Source organism: Corvus hawaiiensis, chromosome 25 (genome assembly GCF_020740725.1).
Source record: "Corvus hawaiiensis isolate bCorHaw1 chromosome 25, bCorHaw1.pri.cur, whole genome shotgun sequence".
Lineage (NCBI taxonomy): Eukaryota > Metazoa > Chordata > Aves > Passeriformes > Corvidae > Corvus > Corvus hawaiiensis.
In genome coordinates, this window is record NC_063237.1 from 3,865,136 (window position 1) to 3,879,881 (window position 14,746).

General features: G+C 53.7%; 1 protein-coding gene across 1 annotated transcript; it reads left to right on the forward strand.

Moving 5' to 3' along the window:
- The first annotated feature begins 4,540 nt into the window (after window positions 1-4,540).
- On the forward strand, window positions 4,541-12,205 carry SCN3B (sodium voltage-gated channel beta subunit 3). Its single transcript, XM_048328804.1, has 6 exons — window positions 4,541-4,789; window positions 6,253-6,416; window positions 7,599-7,824; window positions 8,729-8,867; window positions 9,370-9,466; window positions 9,904-12,205. The coding sequence occupies exons 1-5, from the start codon at window positions 4,735-4,737 to the stop codon at window positions 9,431-9,433; spliced, it is 648 nt and encodes a 215-aa protein (XP_048184761.1). The 5' UTR covers window positions 4,541-4,734; the 3' UTR covers window positions 9,434-9,466; window positions 9,904-12,205.
- The last annotated feature ends 2,541 nt before the right edge of the window (window positions 12,206-14,746 follow it).

A 14,746-nucleotide genomic window follows, 5' to 3' on the forward strand; every position in this document is an offset into this window, starting at 1 on the left:
CTCCTCATCTGAGGAAGCATTTCCCTGGCTCTGGGAGGCAGGGAACGCTCAGGGAATGCTCACAGGCAGGGCAGGCTGCTCGCAGGGGCAGCCACTTCTTGCTCACAGAGGGGAGGGCTCGCAGAAATCCAGCCCTTCTCATTCTTTGTCCTGATGGAAAAACAATCCCCAGAGCCAAGGATAAATAGAGGAGGTTGAACACGCCTCTGGGTTTTCTCTGGGAGAGAGGGATGGCAAAGGCACCGTGACTTGTGGGCCCTCGGGGGAAGCAGGAAGGGAGAGCAGTAAATCAAGAACAAGCATGGTCTGTATCGAATGGAGAGAGGTCCTGCAGTGTGCTTGTGACAGAAAACACAGAGGCTGCTCAGGATGGAGCAGAGTTTTCAGGAATCGTGGGGATATTCACACCCTGCCACGTTCCATGGGGAGGTAGATCTGGCAAAAAAAATAAAAGGTGCAACACAAATGCAGGCGGGTATTTGTGTGGGGAGAGCACGCTGGGCAGCAGAGGCACCCTGGGCACCTGCATCTTAAGGCATTAATGAGGACCTACCCTCTGGAATATGGGGTGGGAAGGGGCTGGAAACTGCAGATCAAGTCCCCAGCATCGGATCTGTGCATCAGCTGGAAATGCAGGTGTAAAGGCGTGTGAAGAGCAAAGCTGGAGCTGCCTCTCGTTTAGAACATTCAGAGGATCCAGGTGTTGGCAGGTACATGGTTTTAAACCTTAGAGTGTGGAGAGAAAACTGAATGAGCCTTTCCAACCCCCCGGGGCACCCCGTGAAGGCAACCAGAGCAGCCCTCCCTTGCCATGGATTTGTGTGGCACGGATGTTGGAGTGCGTGGGAAGGGTGCCTACATCTATTAAACCCAACATCTCTAAATTGGCATTCATTATCCTGTAAGGCTCCTCTGCAAACCCCTGCTCATTTCACCCTGGCTGGAGGCTGATGGGGGCGAGCAGCAGTGAGAAGTACAAAGGAGGTCTCTCGGTTTTGAGGCTCGGGGGTTGCAGGGCTGGGTGTGGGAGCCCTGGAGGGCTGGGCCGGCGGTCTGGGAGCAGCTGATGCCGGCGGTGGCCGTGCTCTGGCCCCCGGCAGCCAGGAGGGCCGAGCCGATGTGATGGGGATGGCAGAGGGAGCTGCCGACGTGGCCGTGCCAGGGAGCCCAGACACGCAGGGCTCCGTTCCCACTGCCCTATCCCAGCCTCAGGGACCATGACAGTGAGGGATTAGTGGGGGCAGGGTGCTGAAATTATTTTTATCTCCTCGTCTTGTTGTGCCTGTGCACAAGTGCCAGCCTTTTCAGCCTTTTTTTTTCTTTTTTTTCCTCCTGTGAAGCATTAACTGGGTGGGTTGCCATAGCAACTCCCGCATGATAACTTGGGCTGCTTCTTGCAGAGATTTCTCCCTCAACAGTCAAGATTTCTCTCTCTCAACGTTGCATCCCCTTCCCCACTTCCCCTGGAGTGCCAGTGCCCTCTGTGGTGCCCTAAAGGCCACCCCTGCCCTCTGGCCAGCTCACTGGAGGCACCAGGGCTGGGGCAGCAGGGAGGAGCAGCTTGTGCATCATCCTGGCGTGGGATGGGGTTGGAAGAATCTCTGCTCTCCATCACTTGTGCAGTGCTCAAAATTAAAACAGGCTTGCAGTGTGACATCCCATTCATTTGCAAGTCTCCCTGAAGAGGGCAGGGAGGTGCTCGTTGCTTGTCCTAAACAGGCACGGGGTGACATTGGAGTGGTTCCCAGATTGTAGCAAGAGTGAAATGATCTTATCCTTTCATTCAGTCCCTCTGAGCGAGCCCAGGGAAGTTTGCTTTGAAAACAAAACCCAGCACAGGCTGTGGCAGGTTAGGAAACTGGATGGGCTACAGGTATTTGTTCCAAGTCACCTTGGATCTTGTCTGTGGTACAAGAAGCAGGCTCAAGGTGAAGAATCACAGGTGAAGAAAAAACCTCTCCAGAGCAGCAGAAGAGGCTGTGACCTCCCTGTCCTGTAACTTTTCATCTCAAAATCCACCCAAATCCAAGGCCGGTTTCACCTGAAGTTTTCTTCACCTCAGGGCCCCATTTCCCTTCTTTAAATAGCAGCTACAACGCTGGTCTGGAATGAAGTAATTGAGGCTGGTACATGAGTGATTCTGAGGGAAAGCTCATGACTTTTTCAGGATGTTTGCCACTGTAATTTGAATTGCTTGGCAGGCAGGTTCTGGAGTGCCTGGGGTTAGGGGAGAAAAGGCTTCTGTTTCTACCTGGGGAGCAGCAGGCAGGAGCAGACAGGGCTGGGGGGTCACTCAGTGGCTCTGACTGACTCAGTGTGGTAGAGCTGCTGCTTCCTCTTAATCCTCTTGGCCCCTGTGTCTCATCCCTGGCAGAAGTCTCCGTAATAGATGTAATTAGAGCTGCAGCAGCACAAACAGTGCAGCCCTGCTGATCCCTGCTCTGCATTCTGGCAGAGCACCTGGCTGCCTGGGAATAGCTGTGATTTCCATGGCGCTTTGTGGAACAGGTGGTTGTCAAAGGAGAGAGCCGGGGACGTTGTCCAGAAGCTTCTGTGCCCATAAAAAACCCACCCCCAGCACTCATCTGCCGTGCATGGGATGGATTGTTCCAGAAGGGTTAGGAGCAAATCCTCGTGGCTTAACCTGCCCTTCCCTTCGTGGTGTTGTGATGATAACAAGGGGCAATGGGACAAAAGAAATGGCTCAGTGTCCTTCATGCAGCTCTGGGTATCATGTTTGCTGTTCTGTCTTCCCAGGGAGAAAAGTCAGATTTTAAGATCTCTGTATCCATGATGGACTTCTAAGGGGTGATTGGAATTGTGGTGCTGGCATCAGCAGCTTGCAAGCTGTTGGTCTCCCTGGTCACACCTGGCTCCTGGAGGTACATTAAATAGGTTTGAGGTTTTCTGGGGGGGTTGCTGGAAGAGTGCACAGGAACCCAAAGAAGCCTGGGAGCAGAGGGGACAGCGAGGACAACCTGACAGCCAGCATGTGGCTTTGGTCAGCCCCTGCTGGAATACTTCAGGCTGCAAAGGTTTCAGGAATCCCAGTCTGCCGTGGGCTGGAACAGGGCAGAGCAACCGGTGCAGTCAGCACCGTGAGGCAGAACAAGGGCTCAGGAGGGTGTCCTTAGCTGGGAATTACTTGGAGCAGTCACTGGAGCCCGTGAAGGGTGACGTGCAGGCAGCTGCTGCGTGTGGCTATTGGCAGATGATGAATGCAGCCTGCTGACACAAACACAATTAGATGATGTCTAGAAAAAGTGTCGGCTTTGTTCTGTGCCCACTCGAGCAGTGTGGGGACCTGATCTCACGTGTGTGCCTTCAGCACCAAACCCCTGCGTCCACCCCTGGGAGGCCACGGAGCTGTGGCAGTGGCCACCACCAGCGGCGTGTGCGCAGCCGAGAGCCTGGGTGCAGCTGAAGCTGATGCTTTCTGCTGGCTGCAAACGTCTCCGGGTGGGTCTGGCCACCTGCACGCTGAGCTCTGGCACTGGCAGTTGCTCCAGTGTCACTCTCTGGTGGGGCTGGCCAGGTTTAACTCCATAGATTGTGCTGTGTATCGAGCTGCAGGTGCTTTAAAAGGAGCACATGGAACAAACGCTTCATTTCCCCCTCTCTGTCCACTGTGACCTTCAAAGCTGCAGAAGCTCTCCAGGGCATGGTGGCCCCCATCCAAGGAGAGAAAGCCCAGCCTGCTGCTGGCATTAAATTCCCTGGAATCAGACAGGAACATGAGGCGAGAGGATTTCCCAGTATTTCCAACTCTGACCTTCAGAGCTGTGCAAATGTTAGTATTAAACTTATTAGCAGCAGAGGCCTTTCTGTGACCCTGCAGGGATAACTCCCCCCATTTCCCCCCCCTTGGCTTTTTTTGGAGGCAGGACAGTGATGCTGATCTGTGGTGTTGATCTCTAGAGACAGGACAAGGAGTGAGGGCTACAAATGGAAAGAGGGGAAATTCAGATTTTGTAAAGAAATGCTGTTTTGTGAGGGTGTTGACAGGGTGACCGGGGAGGTTCTGGCTGCCCCATCCCTGGACGTGTTGGAAGGTTGGATGTGGCTTGGTGGGAGTTGTCCCCGCACACAGCAGGGGGTGGGACTGGATGAGCTTTAAGGTCCATTCCAACGCCTTAACACCCCACGATTGTGCGATAGCCTCTGTGTGATATGTCTCCAGCCAAGCTGGGCGCTGCCCGCGGGACCCCCGGAGCCCCAGGCTGCTTGAGCTGAGCCGGGAGGAGCCCGGCGCGCCTGGGGCCGGGGGAGGCGGCCGCGCATGTGCCGGCCGTGCCCCCCGCCCGGGCTGCTCCAGCATCCTCGGCATCCTCCCCGCCGGGCGCTGCGCCCCGCAGCCCGCGGAACAGCAGCGCCGCGGCCGCGCCCCGCGGAGCCGCTCCCGGCGCGGGGCACCTGCTGCTGCTGCTGCTGCTGCTGCTGCTGCTGCTGCTGCTGCTGCTGCTGCCGCTGATCCACCGCCGCTGATCCACCACCGCCGCTGCTGCTCCGCCCGCGCCCTGCGCAGCGCCGGCCGCGCCCGCGGAGCCCCGGAGCCGGCGGAGCTGTCCGGGCCCGGGCTCTGTCCGTGGTGCTGCCGCCCCCGCGGCCGAGCGCAGCCCCCGGACCGCGCCCGGCCCGGCCGCTCCTCGCCCGGCATCCTGTTGCGCCGGGAGCACGGCGAGCGGGGGAAGAGCATCCTGCCGAGGAGCCTGAGCGCCGGCCCGGCTCGGAACAATGGCTGCGCTGCCGCGGCTGCTCTGCGCGGCCGCGCTCGCCCTGCTGCTCTGGGGTAGGTGCTGCCGTTCCCTGTCGCCTCTACCCCGGCACCCCTGGGGCTTGCGGCTCTCGGGATGCTGCCGTAAAGAAGGGAGAATGCTCCCTTCACGCCTGCCCTCCGAGTGGCTTTTTTTGTTGCCGGGAGAAGGGAATTACGCTCGTGCAGAGTTAGTGTGAGTGTGAGGGAGTGAACGCGAGCGGAGAAAACACCTCAGTGCCGAGCAGAGTCACGGCACGAAGCATGTGCTGGTCCCTTACTGATTGCTGGTGGTCTGGGGTTTGCAGCGGGATTTAACATCGAGTTGCCTCGGGGAGGGTGTGCAGCCCGCTAAGCGCTGGTTTAGTGCTGGTTTTCCGTGCAGTCTGTGTAAACTGGAGTTAATCAATCGATTGCAACTGCAGTTTGATTCCTGCCATGGGAAAAGGTTGGGCGGTTTTGCCACATTTAATGCGCGTGTGCCTTCAGCCCTGTGTGTGGGTGCCTGTCTGTGTGTACAGATTTCCTTTCTCAGAGTAAAGCAGGATCCAGGAGCTTTTTCCTTATTTTTCCCTGAAAGCTGCTGCTGCCCGTGGAGCTGGTAGTACAGGAGACCTGGAACCAGGCTGCTTCCAGGAATAGTCCCGGGATAATATGTTGCTTGAGAGAGTGGGTTAATGGTGCCTCAGAGGCTGGGGAGGAGGGAGCAGCCAGCAAAGTCAGCATCTGGGCTCTGGAGACAGCCTTGGACAGACAGAGCCTGGGATTGTTTAGCCCAGGGGACAAATGTCAGCAGGGATTTGGTTGGAGATGTCGTACTCAAACGATCCCTTTCTGCTCGAGCGTGTGGCTTCACATGCAACGATTTCTGCCCTCTTTGCAAGAGCAGGATTTGAGAGTTGCCAGCGTTAGCACAGCTTTGATTGGAAGCGTTTTGAGCAGGAATGCCTGGGAAATCAATAACTCCTCCCGCTGCCAAATTTACTCCTGTCCAAGCCCCTTGGTTCCCAGTAGTGCCCATGGAGCCCAGGGACAGGAAGGGAGCTGGACCCTCCCAGCTTTTGCTGAATTAAAGCATCCAGACCTTCCAGCTTAGCACAAAGAGCGAGCTGTTCCTCCACTCTGGAATTCTGGGCTGCCCCTCATCCCAGACTGTAATTGCTGCTCTAACAAGAGCATGCCCAGCATGCATGGGAGGGAATGAACAATGCCTTTAAAGTGGCATTAATTACCAGGGAAAGATGAAAGTTATGGCAAAGCAGATGCTGGGAGAGGTGAGTCTGTGTGAAGTGTTCACCCTCTGTTAATTATTATGAATTATTAATATCTCAGAGAAGGAAGCTTGGTAAAATCTGACATTTGAGACTTAATCTGTTATCAGGCAGTGCTAGTAATAAATCAAACCATTTCCACTGGGGACATTAATGCCAAGATGTGAATAACTGATGTTTCTCTAATTCTGTCTTAATGTTTCTTTCTCTGCTGCTCCTCTCCCCCAGCTGGATTTTGTTCCTCAGTGTGTGTGGAAGTCCCATCTGAGACAGAGGCTGTCCAAGGGACCGACATGAAGCTGCTCTGCATCTCCTGCATGAAGAGGGAAGAGGTGACGGCCACCACGGTGGTGGAATGGTTCTACAGGCCCAATGGGGGAAAGGATGAGCCTGTATGTATGTCTGGCACCCAAGCCCTTTCCATTTCTTTCCTTGCTTATCCCATTTCCACACCTGGCCACAGCGTGAACTCCTGGCAGGAAAAGAATCAGTTCTTGAGCTCAAACATTTGGGCTGTAGATTCAGCAACACCAATTTCCAGTCCCATTCCTTCAGTACCTCAAGCTCAGTATCTAAGGATGTCAGATATGACTGACAGTTGATACCCTTGTCTGAATCAGTGCTGAACCCCAAAGCTGTCCTTTTGGAGGTCAAATTGGCCTCCAATAAATCTGCAGGACAGGATTTACTTCTTTTTGCCTCAGAGAAAGCAGCGTTATCCCGACTGTGGGAGGATCTCTGGGAGTTGCTCTGGCTCCCTGACAGGAAAAGGTAAAATTGATTTTCAGAGTGAATCAAAATGGAAATTGGACAGATAAGGGGCAGCTGGAATTCAAGAGAGAATGGTAAAATGGAGAACAAGATAAAGGCTGAGCTCACATTTCTTTAGCTATTTTATCTGGGGTCTGAAGCATTAAATCAGTGTCTGTGATTGAGCAGGGCTGGGCAGGATGACAAATATTCTCCTTCTGTCTGAGAACTAAAGGGGCCAGGCTAAGGAATGAGATGGGAATTCACTTCCAGTGCCCTGGGTGATCCACTTGCCAGTGGCAACCCAAAGAACACCAACCAAAGTGAGCTGGGGCGGGCAGGGCCGCGATGGGGACGGTGCTCAGCCAGAACGTCACGCGGTCATGTTTGTCCTGCAGCACTTCCATCTCAGCTGAACATCCCAGGGCTTCCCAAAAAGGGCTGTTTGTCTTCACTGGGTATATCCTGTGGTTCTTTGCACTGACCGACAGGCACTTTGCTGGCCACGACAACTACAGAATCCCAGTTCTTAGTTCCATGGTTGATTTTTTGTGTCATTGTCCACGTGTGGCTGTGCTTTGCTGTGCCTCAGTTTTTCTCCCTCTCCGATGGAGATATTGGATTCCTGGTAACTCATTTTCCTGTCTTTTGTGAAGTCACCTGATATTTTGAGGCAAAGGATGATGGAATATGAATAGCTGCTGTTACCAAGGGAGCTCAGAACATCCCTGAGTGTAGCTAGAGGGGGATGCTGTCCCTGGCTCATGCCACGGTGTTGTCCGAGGCAGCGATTAACCAGAGCACCCTTTCCCATTTCCTCACAGATCTACGAGCACAGGAAGATGAACCACGAATTTCCAAGCCGCTTCAGTGGCCGGATACAGTGGAATGGGAGCAAAGACATGCAGGACGTGTCCATCACTGTGCTAAACGTGACCCTGAACGATTCAGGCATCTACACCTGCAACATCACCCGCGAGTTCGAGTTTGAGATCCACCGGCCCCTCTTCCAGAGCTCCAGGGTGATCCACCTCACCGTGGTGGAGGAGGGTAGGAAGGGCTGCCAGAAAGTGTTTTGTGCTGTCACTGGCCGTGGGTGTTGTCACCCGGGGATAGGGTTTGTCACAGCACCGCAGGAGAGGGTTCTGAGTTTGTCAGCAACAAACGCGGGGCTCAGGAGGAAAAACTTGTCCCTTGTTTGACGGCTGGAGGCTCTTTTTAGGCACGGGCTGGTTGTGTGCGACTGCGGGAAGGCACGATGAGCTGGGCACAGCTGGGCACAGCTGGGCAGGCGCGAGCAGAGGTTTCCAGCTCCTCCCGTGGCGGCTCTGGGATGCTACAGCAACGCCTTTCCCAGGGAGCCGCAGCGTTTCCTTGCTGCCGCCCCCTCCCTCCTGGAACAACGACTCATTCTCCATTTTGATACCAGTCTCCTGCTTCTCCTGCTTCCCTCTGGAGTGCTCCCGAGTCTTTCTGTTCCTCTTGGTGTTGCTGGGTTCAGTGCTGAAATCCCGGCATGTTACAGAGCACTGGGAATTCTGCTGCTCTCTTCAGAGAGGGGCGCGAGCTTTTAGCCCTTTTGTGTGCCCTGTTCCCCTCCCTCTCCCCCACAAGCACCTCGGTGTTTTGATCCCTTACAAATCGCTGGCGGCACAACTGAGCCGAGTAACGCCAGCGAGTGGGACACGGGGAGGAAACAGAGCGTGAAGAGAGGTGAGCAATCCGTGAGGATGTGGGGGTGGCACAGACAGGGCTGTGCATGTTGGATCCCGCTGCAGACACGCACTGGGATCCCTGCCTGTTGCAGTTCCCTCTCTTTTGCCCCCTCACAGCCTAAAGGCACCTGGAGATCTCTGGCAAGGCGGGTTAGGAGGGATGACACAAGGGTGGAAAGCGTCTGTGGAGCTGCATGGAAATGAGATGGGGTTATTTAATATTTTCATTGTATCAACAGCTGGAGAAGACTTCACCTCCGTCATCTCAGAAATCATGATGTATATTCTGCTGGTCTTCCTCACGCTGTGGCTGCTGATTGAAATGGTCTATTGCTACAGGAAGGTCTCCAAGGCAGAGGAGGCTGCCCAGGAAAACGCGTAAGTGTGGAACTCCTGGAGATGAGATCTGACCTGCAAGAGCTCTTCACATTTCCCAGAGCAGACTGCAGGAAGACTGAACTTTGCTATGGCACGGTCTGGTTGGTGTTTGCTCTGCCCAAAGTCCTCGCAGTGTTTAGGAACACCAAGATTGTGCCCCCTTGTGCCACACACCAGGGAGGGAGTGCACAGTGTTCCAGGGTGGCCCGGTTTGGACCCTGTGGAGATGCTCTCCTGGAAGGTCTGGTTTCATCCTGGCCCATTCCCATCTTTCCAAGCACTTGCCTTGGATTAGAGCACTCTTTGTACATAGGATGGCTGGGTGTGTAGGATTTCAGAGCAGGGAACAGTCGGTGCTTGCTCCTGCCAAGGAGCTCCTACTGTGAGCATCTTCTACAGGTGACGTTTGTTACCTCAGAGGTGCTGCCAGGCATTCAGCAAAAGTGAATTTACCCAAACTGGGGTTTACACTGAGTGCTCTCCTCCTCCCCTCCAACTACAGGACAGACTATCTAGCGATTCCATCAGAAAACAAGGAAAACTGTGCTGTGCCTGTGGAGGAGTAGCAGAGAGGAGTCAGCGGAGCAAACGGCACCAAGGTGGGTGATGAGAAAATGGTCACTGCTCGTGTCTGTCCACCCCTCAGCCTCCCTGTGGTGGGGCTGGAAACTCCTGGGCTGTGGCTGCGCTCCTCTGGAGCTTCCCTGGTGACCTTAGAAGCGATACAGGTGTCTTTAGGTGTGGGGTGTACTTGTATTGCTTGAACCCCCAAACCAGCACGGGCCATGATGTATTTATGCCTCCTTTGCCCATTGCTATGGAGTTGGGAATCTTCATTTTCCCCTGCACAAGGGCAGCTGTGCCCATGAGGACTGTCAGGGCTCTGTCTCCAAAGCAAACATCTAGGAAGGAGTTTGTGTGCTAAAGATTAAAACCTGGATCTTTTACTCTCTCGTTCACCTCCCATCAGTTCCTGTGCTAACTCTGTTGCAATTCTCACTCCAGTGAGCTCCAAGAGGAATTGTCTCCCTTGCAGGGGCTCTGAAGACCGAAGGACCACGCCACGCCAGCCAGGTTTGAGGGGGAGCTCTGCGCCGTCGGGAGGAACACAGGGAAGTGTAAATTCTCTTCCATTTGCCTTGGACTCTGTACAGCCTTGACTTTGGCCCCATGACCCCATCCCGAGTGCCAGCCCGCGTGCTGAAGGACTCCTCTGTGGAAGCACGCTGAGCAAATGGCACAGGGGTGTGGGCAGCACGGCTCCTTCCCCAGTTTCGGTTCCATCATCACCTCAATGGCTTTGTAAATGTTACCTGTCACTTCTCAGCTGCTCTCACCACCACCTTTATTTGCTAAATACGCTACTTCTCCATTGCAGAGGTCAAGGGTATGTATGGCACGCTGCTCTGAGCTGCAGGACTGCGAATGAGGTTCTCTTAGGGGGTTATTCCACCACATACTGTGGCCCAAGCAGTTTTACTGGTGTTCAAACAGGAAGAATTTAATTAATGAATGAAATCACTCTGGATTTGGGGCTGTCCATGCACAAGCAGAATAGGGTGAAGACTGTAATGCACTAGAAATGTGTAGTGAGGACAGGTCCCTGTGCCATGTTCACACTTTCTTCTGGAGGGGATTGAGAATCCGGATCCTGCATTATTCCTGCTGGGAAGCAGGATGACGTAAGTATGAGAATCCCCTGCGTCCCTCTCATTTATCAAGTGTCAAAACGCTCAGCTCCTTCCACCTGCCTGGCACAGCAGGTTTGCTCCTGGAGTACACAGCGGCAGGAGGAACCTGCAGAGCCACGTCCTGCAGCAGCTGGCACGGCAGCAGGACAGGGTACGGGATCCACCTTTTCCTGGGAAACCCCGGAAAGGAAGGCAGCCTCATGCTGGCAGGCAGGAGAAATAAATAGGATGCAAAGCCCTCACAGAAGGATGGCGGCCGAGTAAAATGGTTGTAGTTTTTGTAACTGTGACAGTTCTCCGGTGCTGTAGCAGCACCATCTAGAGGGATAGACAGAAAACACCCACTTTGCCCGGTTAATCCTAATTCTCTCTTGTGGTAATTAATCACCAGTATAAATAGTCTGCATTCATCCTAAATGATCCCCTGCTGCCCAGGAATCACCCTGGAAATCCTATCTTCCCTATGCAAACTTACCTTTTCTGAGGGTTAAGCAGAGTAAAATTCGTTTTCTGTCCTTCAGTGTAGATCGGTTGAGCTGAGCAGCTGGGATTGGAAGGGGGGAAAAGGCAGAAACGTTGGCCAGGGTGGAATTCTGCTGTTAGACCAGGGCGGGAAGCTCTGGGTTTGTTGTATGGCAGAGGCTGTGACATCCCTGCTGCAATGGAGCCTGTGCTGCTTTGCCAGAGCTGACAAGTTCTGCTCCACTGACCGCTTGTAAGTAGTTCCAAAGTGCTCGTGACTCCAGGCATGCTCCCCGCCCACGGAATCCCCTCTGCTTTGTTCTGCTGCTTTTTATGTGTTTGCTAAAATCATGGAAATTACCCCGTTTGTAAGTCAGGCCCAGGCCAGATTTCCAGCTGGCACTTGTTCAAAATCCTTTTTTCAGACTGGGTGTCAACTTTAGTAAACTACTCCAGTGCAGTGTTGGTAGTAGGATTGCTCCCAAACCCAGAGCCAAGCCTGGCAAGGGGAGCACATTTTCCAGACGAAGCACACTCGTAGTCTGGGCACCAGTTCCCAAAAAACCTAACATCCAAAAGGGATATCCAAGCAGCTCCTCTTTGAATTCAGCTGGATCTCATCTTTTTCCCTATCCCACTTTGCCTGGCAGAATCCTGAACTCAACAGAGGAGGGACTGGGTTGTAACTCTGGAGTTTCCAGCACTGGCCATGGCACTGAGCCCATGGTGATTTTTAGGACACCTCTCTCCTACTTCAGCTCTGCTCCTCAGTCCCCGTGAACCATGGATCACCCTCTGGTGTCACACTTCAATCAAAAAGGGAGTGAACCCAAGAACTTCTTGAGAGCTACCTCAGGTGGCAAAGAAGGGTCATCCCCTTGTCCCGCACCTCCCCGTATCCCACAGGCATCTTCTGCAGATGCTCTTTTTTTGGACAAATCTTTCACCTTTCCAGTTCCTGCAGACAGGGGTGACCATGGCCACGTGGCGTTCCAAGCAGAAGGAAACGGGGTGCAAAGTTTTGCTCAAGGATCTCACAGGGAAAAATGGATAATAATTAAAATACCAGTGATTTATCAAGACCTGGAAGAGATGCTCCCAGCAAAGACTCTGTGTGTGTGTGTGTGTTTGGAATGGGAGAGGGGACTCTGGAACAGGCAGGATAATAAAGAGAACAAAGAGCCACGCTGGTTGTTGGATAGATTTTTTAATTGATACCGTACTTCCATGGTACTAACTACTTACACAGGGTTTGGCTGCAGAGCCTGTACAATTCCAGCACGAACGTTCCAGTATCGTTTTTTAACCGCAGGGTTTTTTTTGTTTTTGCGCACAGCGCAAAGTTTCTGACAGTTGGGACAACTCCTAAAACAAACCCACAATCCTTCTCCCACCCACCCCAGAGTCACCTCAGCCATCAGCCCCCAGCTCCCCGGGCTCTGGAGGGGATTCCAGGAGGGAAGCACATGCCTGCGGTGGTCGTAGGACTCTCGTTCATCGGCAGCTGCGCACAGGAATTGCGGGATCCAGGTGGGGAGAACACGGCCCAGGGTTTTAGCAGCTTTCTCCAGCCCTGGAGCACGTGGTGGGAGATGAAATCCCAGGGGAATGGTGATGTCCCAGGTGCCACGGCCACGCCAGGCCGCTCATGGGAGGTTGTAACGCTGCCACTGCTCTGCTGCTCTTCCCTCCCTGCACGTCCAGCCCAGAGCCAGGTCGGTGCTTCCATCCCTGCTCTCCAAGGGCCATTTCCCGGGAGGTGGGACTGTGGAGGTGGGGATGACGTACGTGGCACAGGCTCCACCTCTCTGCTGGATGGATGAAGCTGTAACAGCCGCTCTCCCAAACCCCAATGTCCGCCGGGGACGCGGCTCCAGAGCCTGAGCTGCACATCGGGGTTTATTCCCTACCTACTCTCAGGGTTGGGGTCGGGGAAGGTGGCCTTTAACGTCAGCAATGGAATTGGCCTAAATGAGTGAGGTAACAGAAACGGCCAGAGGAGGAACCTCCCCGAGCCATGTGCAAATATAATTCCTTCAGCAGAAGGAAGTCCTTTTCCCTACTGAAAAAAAATAAAATAAACCACATTCACTTGAAGAGCATACAGACTGCGGGAGGGGAAGGCAGGCAGGGACAGCACCAGGTCAGACCATTTGTGACACGGGGAATGATTGTCCAGCAGCAGAGGTGGGAGGGGACAGGGAAAAGCCAGAGTGAGCACTGCAAAACGTGTGGGAGAGGAGGAGGGCATGCCATGCCACGGATCCGTGCTAGGAGAAGCCCATGCTGTCTGCCTAGATCAGGGAATGGCCTCAGTCAGCAGTGGCCCAAGACACGAGGAGATTACTTGGCCAGTGTGCACATCCGGAAAAGGAGAGGTTTTATGGCACAGAGAGACTCGTGCTGGAGCCTGCAAAGCGCAGAGATCAGAGCATGTCCGGGGGAAGGGGCCAGGAAATCAGCACAGGAACCACACTGGCACAGGTGTTCTGTGAGCCACGGCCCTCGAGGGCTTGGGTTCCAGTCTCTGTTCTGAGCTGTGTTGTAAGCAAGCCCCTGCCAGGTATTTTAAGTGGTGCTGAGACTAAAAAGACTAAGCCAGAGTCCAGGGGGCTGTGCCACGGACCGTGTTGGTGGCAGCCTGGCAGAGATCCTGTGGGAGAGCCCCTTGGAGCTGGGCAGGCAGTGCAGGAAGCACTGCTCTGTCAGGAGCTGGGGATGGCAGCAGCTGCCTGGGCAGACAGGACAGAGCTGCCTCCCCTGAGCCAGGCACTGCTGCTTTAAACAGTGATTTTGAGACTGATTTTCTGCATGATGTGGAACCAGAAAGTTCCAGCTGTGAATCAGGAGAGAGTTTGTTCCTGTGCTCGTTGGGAGGAGCAGGTGCTGCCTGGCACGGTGCTCCTGGGGAGAAGAGCTGCTGCAGCACACACACAGAGCAAATCCAAAAGGTCTCGTTCCAAGCACCCACACCCAAAGTGTCTCCTGCCACTCTCTGGGAAAGAAATTTCTACCTTCTTGCATAAAGGGAAGGAAAAGCTCCTATGTGGCTACCAGGACAGTGCTGAGGAGCCAAGGAGGCTGAAAAGTCTGTCCTTACCTACACCCAGTGTAGCTGCTGAAGCTGTCTGATAAGGACATGGATGAGCATTCCAGGATTAGCATTCCTAGAGGGGATCTCCCACTACACGCAGCTATTTCAGAAGCAGTTTTGTGCCTTCAGGGCTCCCAATCCAGCAAAGCCTTGTGCTTTGAAACCTTTCCTCTTCCAGTCCAGGGCCATATTACACTAAAGACCCTTCCTGTCCCTAAGGTTTCTCTTTCTAAGATCAGAAGCATCCAAGCAGGGTCAGGTGTGAGAGGAATGAAGGACGTGTCTTTACAAACAAGCTGTGGGCCTGCCGGTAGATAAAACTAGCACTGCGAGATAAGAGAAACAATGGGAAGGATTTCACTGATTAATGAATGGAAAGAAAGAGATTTGTGTTTACAAATAAACTATAGGTCTGCTGATAAATGAAATTAGATAGAGAGATGAAAGAAACAATGGGAAAGAATCATAAATTCCACGAGAACTAAGATAAAAGTAATAAAGGGGGGGTGGGGTTATACATTAGAAGGGAGTCTTAGGTGTTTTGGGAAATTAGGAGAAAAAAAAGGGGCTGCACCCCCCAAAAATCTGAGAGACCCCAGGGGAAATGCCCCATAACCTCTCCCTTTATTCGA

Coding starts and splice junctions, on each gene's coding strand:
- SCN3B (XM_048328804.1), top strand. CDS start 4,735: ATGGCTGCGCTGCCGCGGCTGCTCTGCGCGGCCGCGCTCGCCCTGCTG. Junction 6,417..7,598: donor ATGGGGGAAAGGATGAGCCT/GTATGTATGTCT, acceptor ATTTCCTCACAG/ATCTACGAGCACAGGAAGAT. Junction 8,868..9,369: donor GAGGCTGCCCAGGAAAACGC/GTAAGTGTGGAA, acceptor CTCCAACTACAG/GACAGACTATCTAGCGATTC.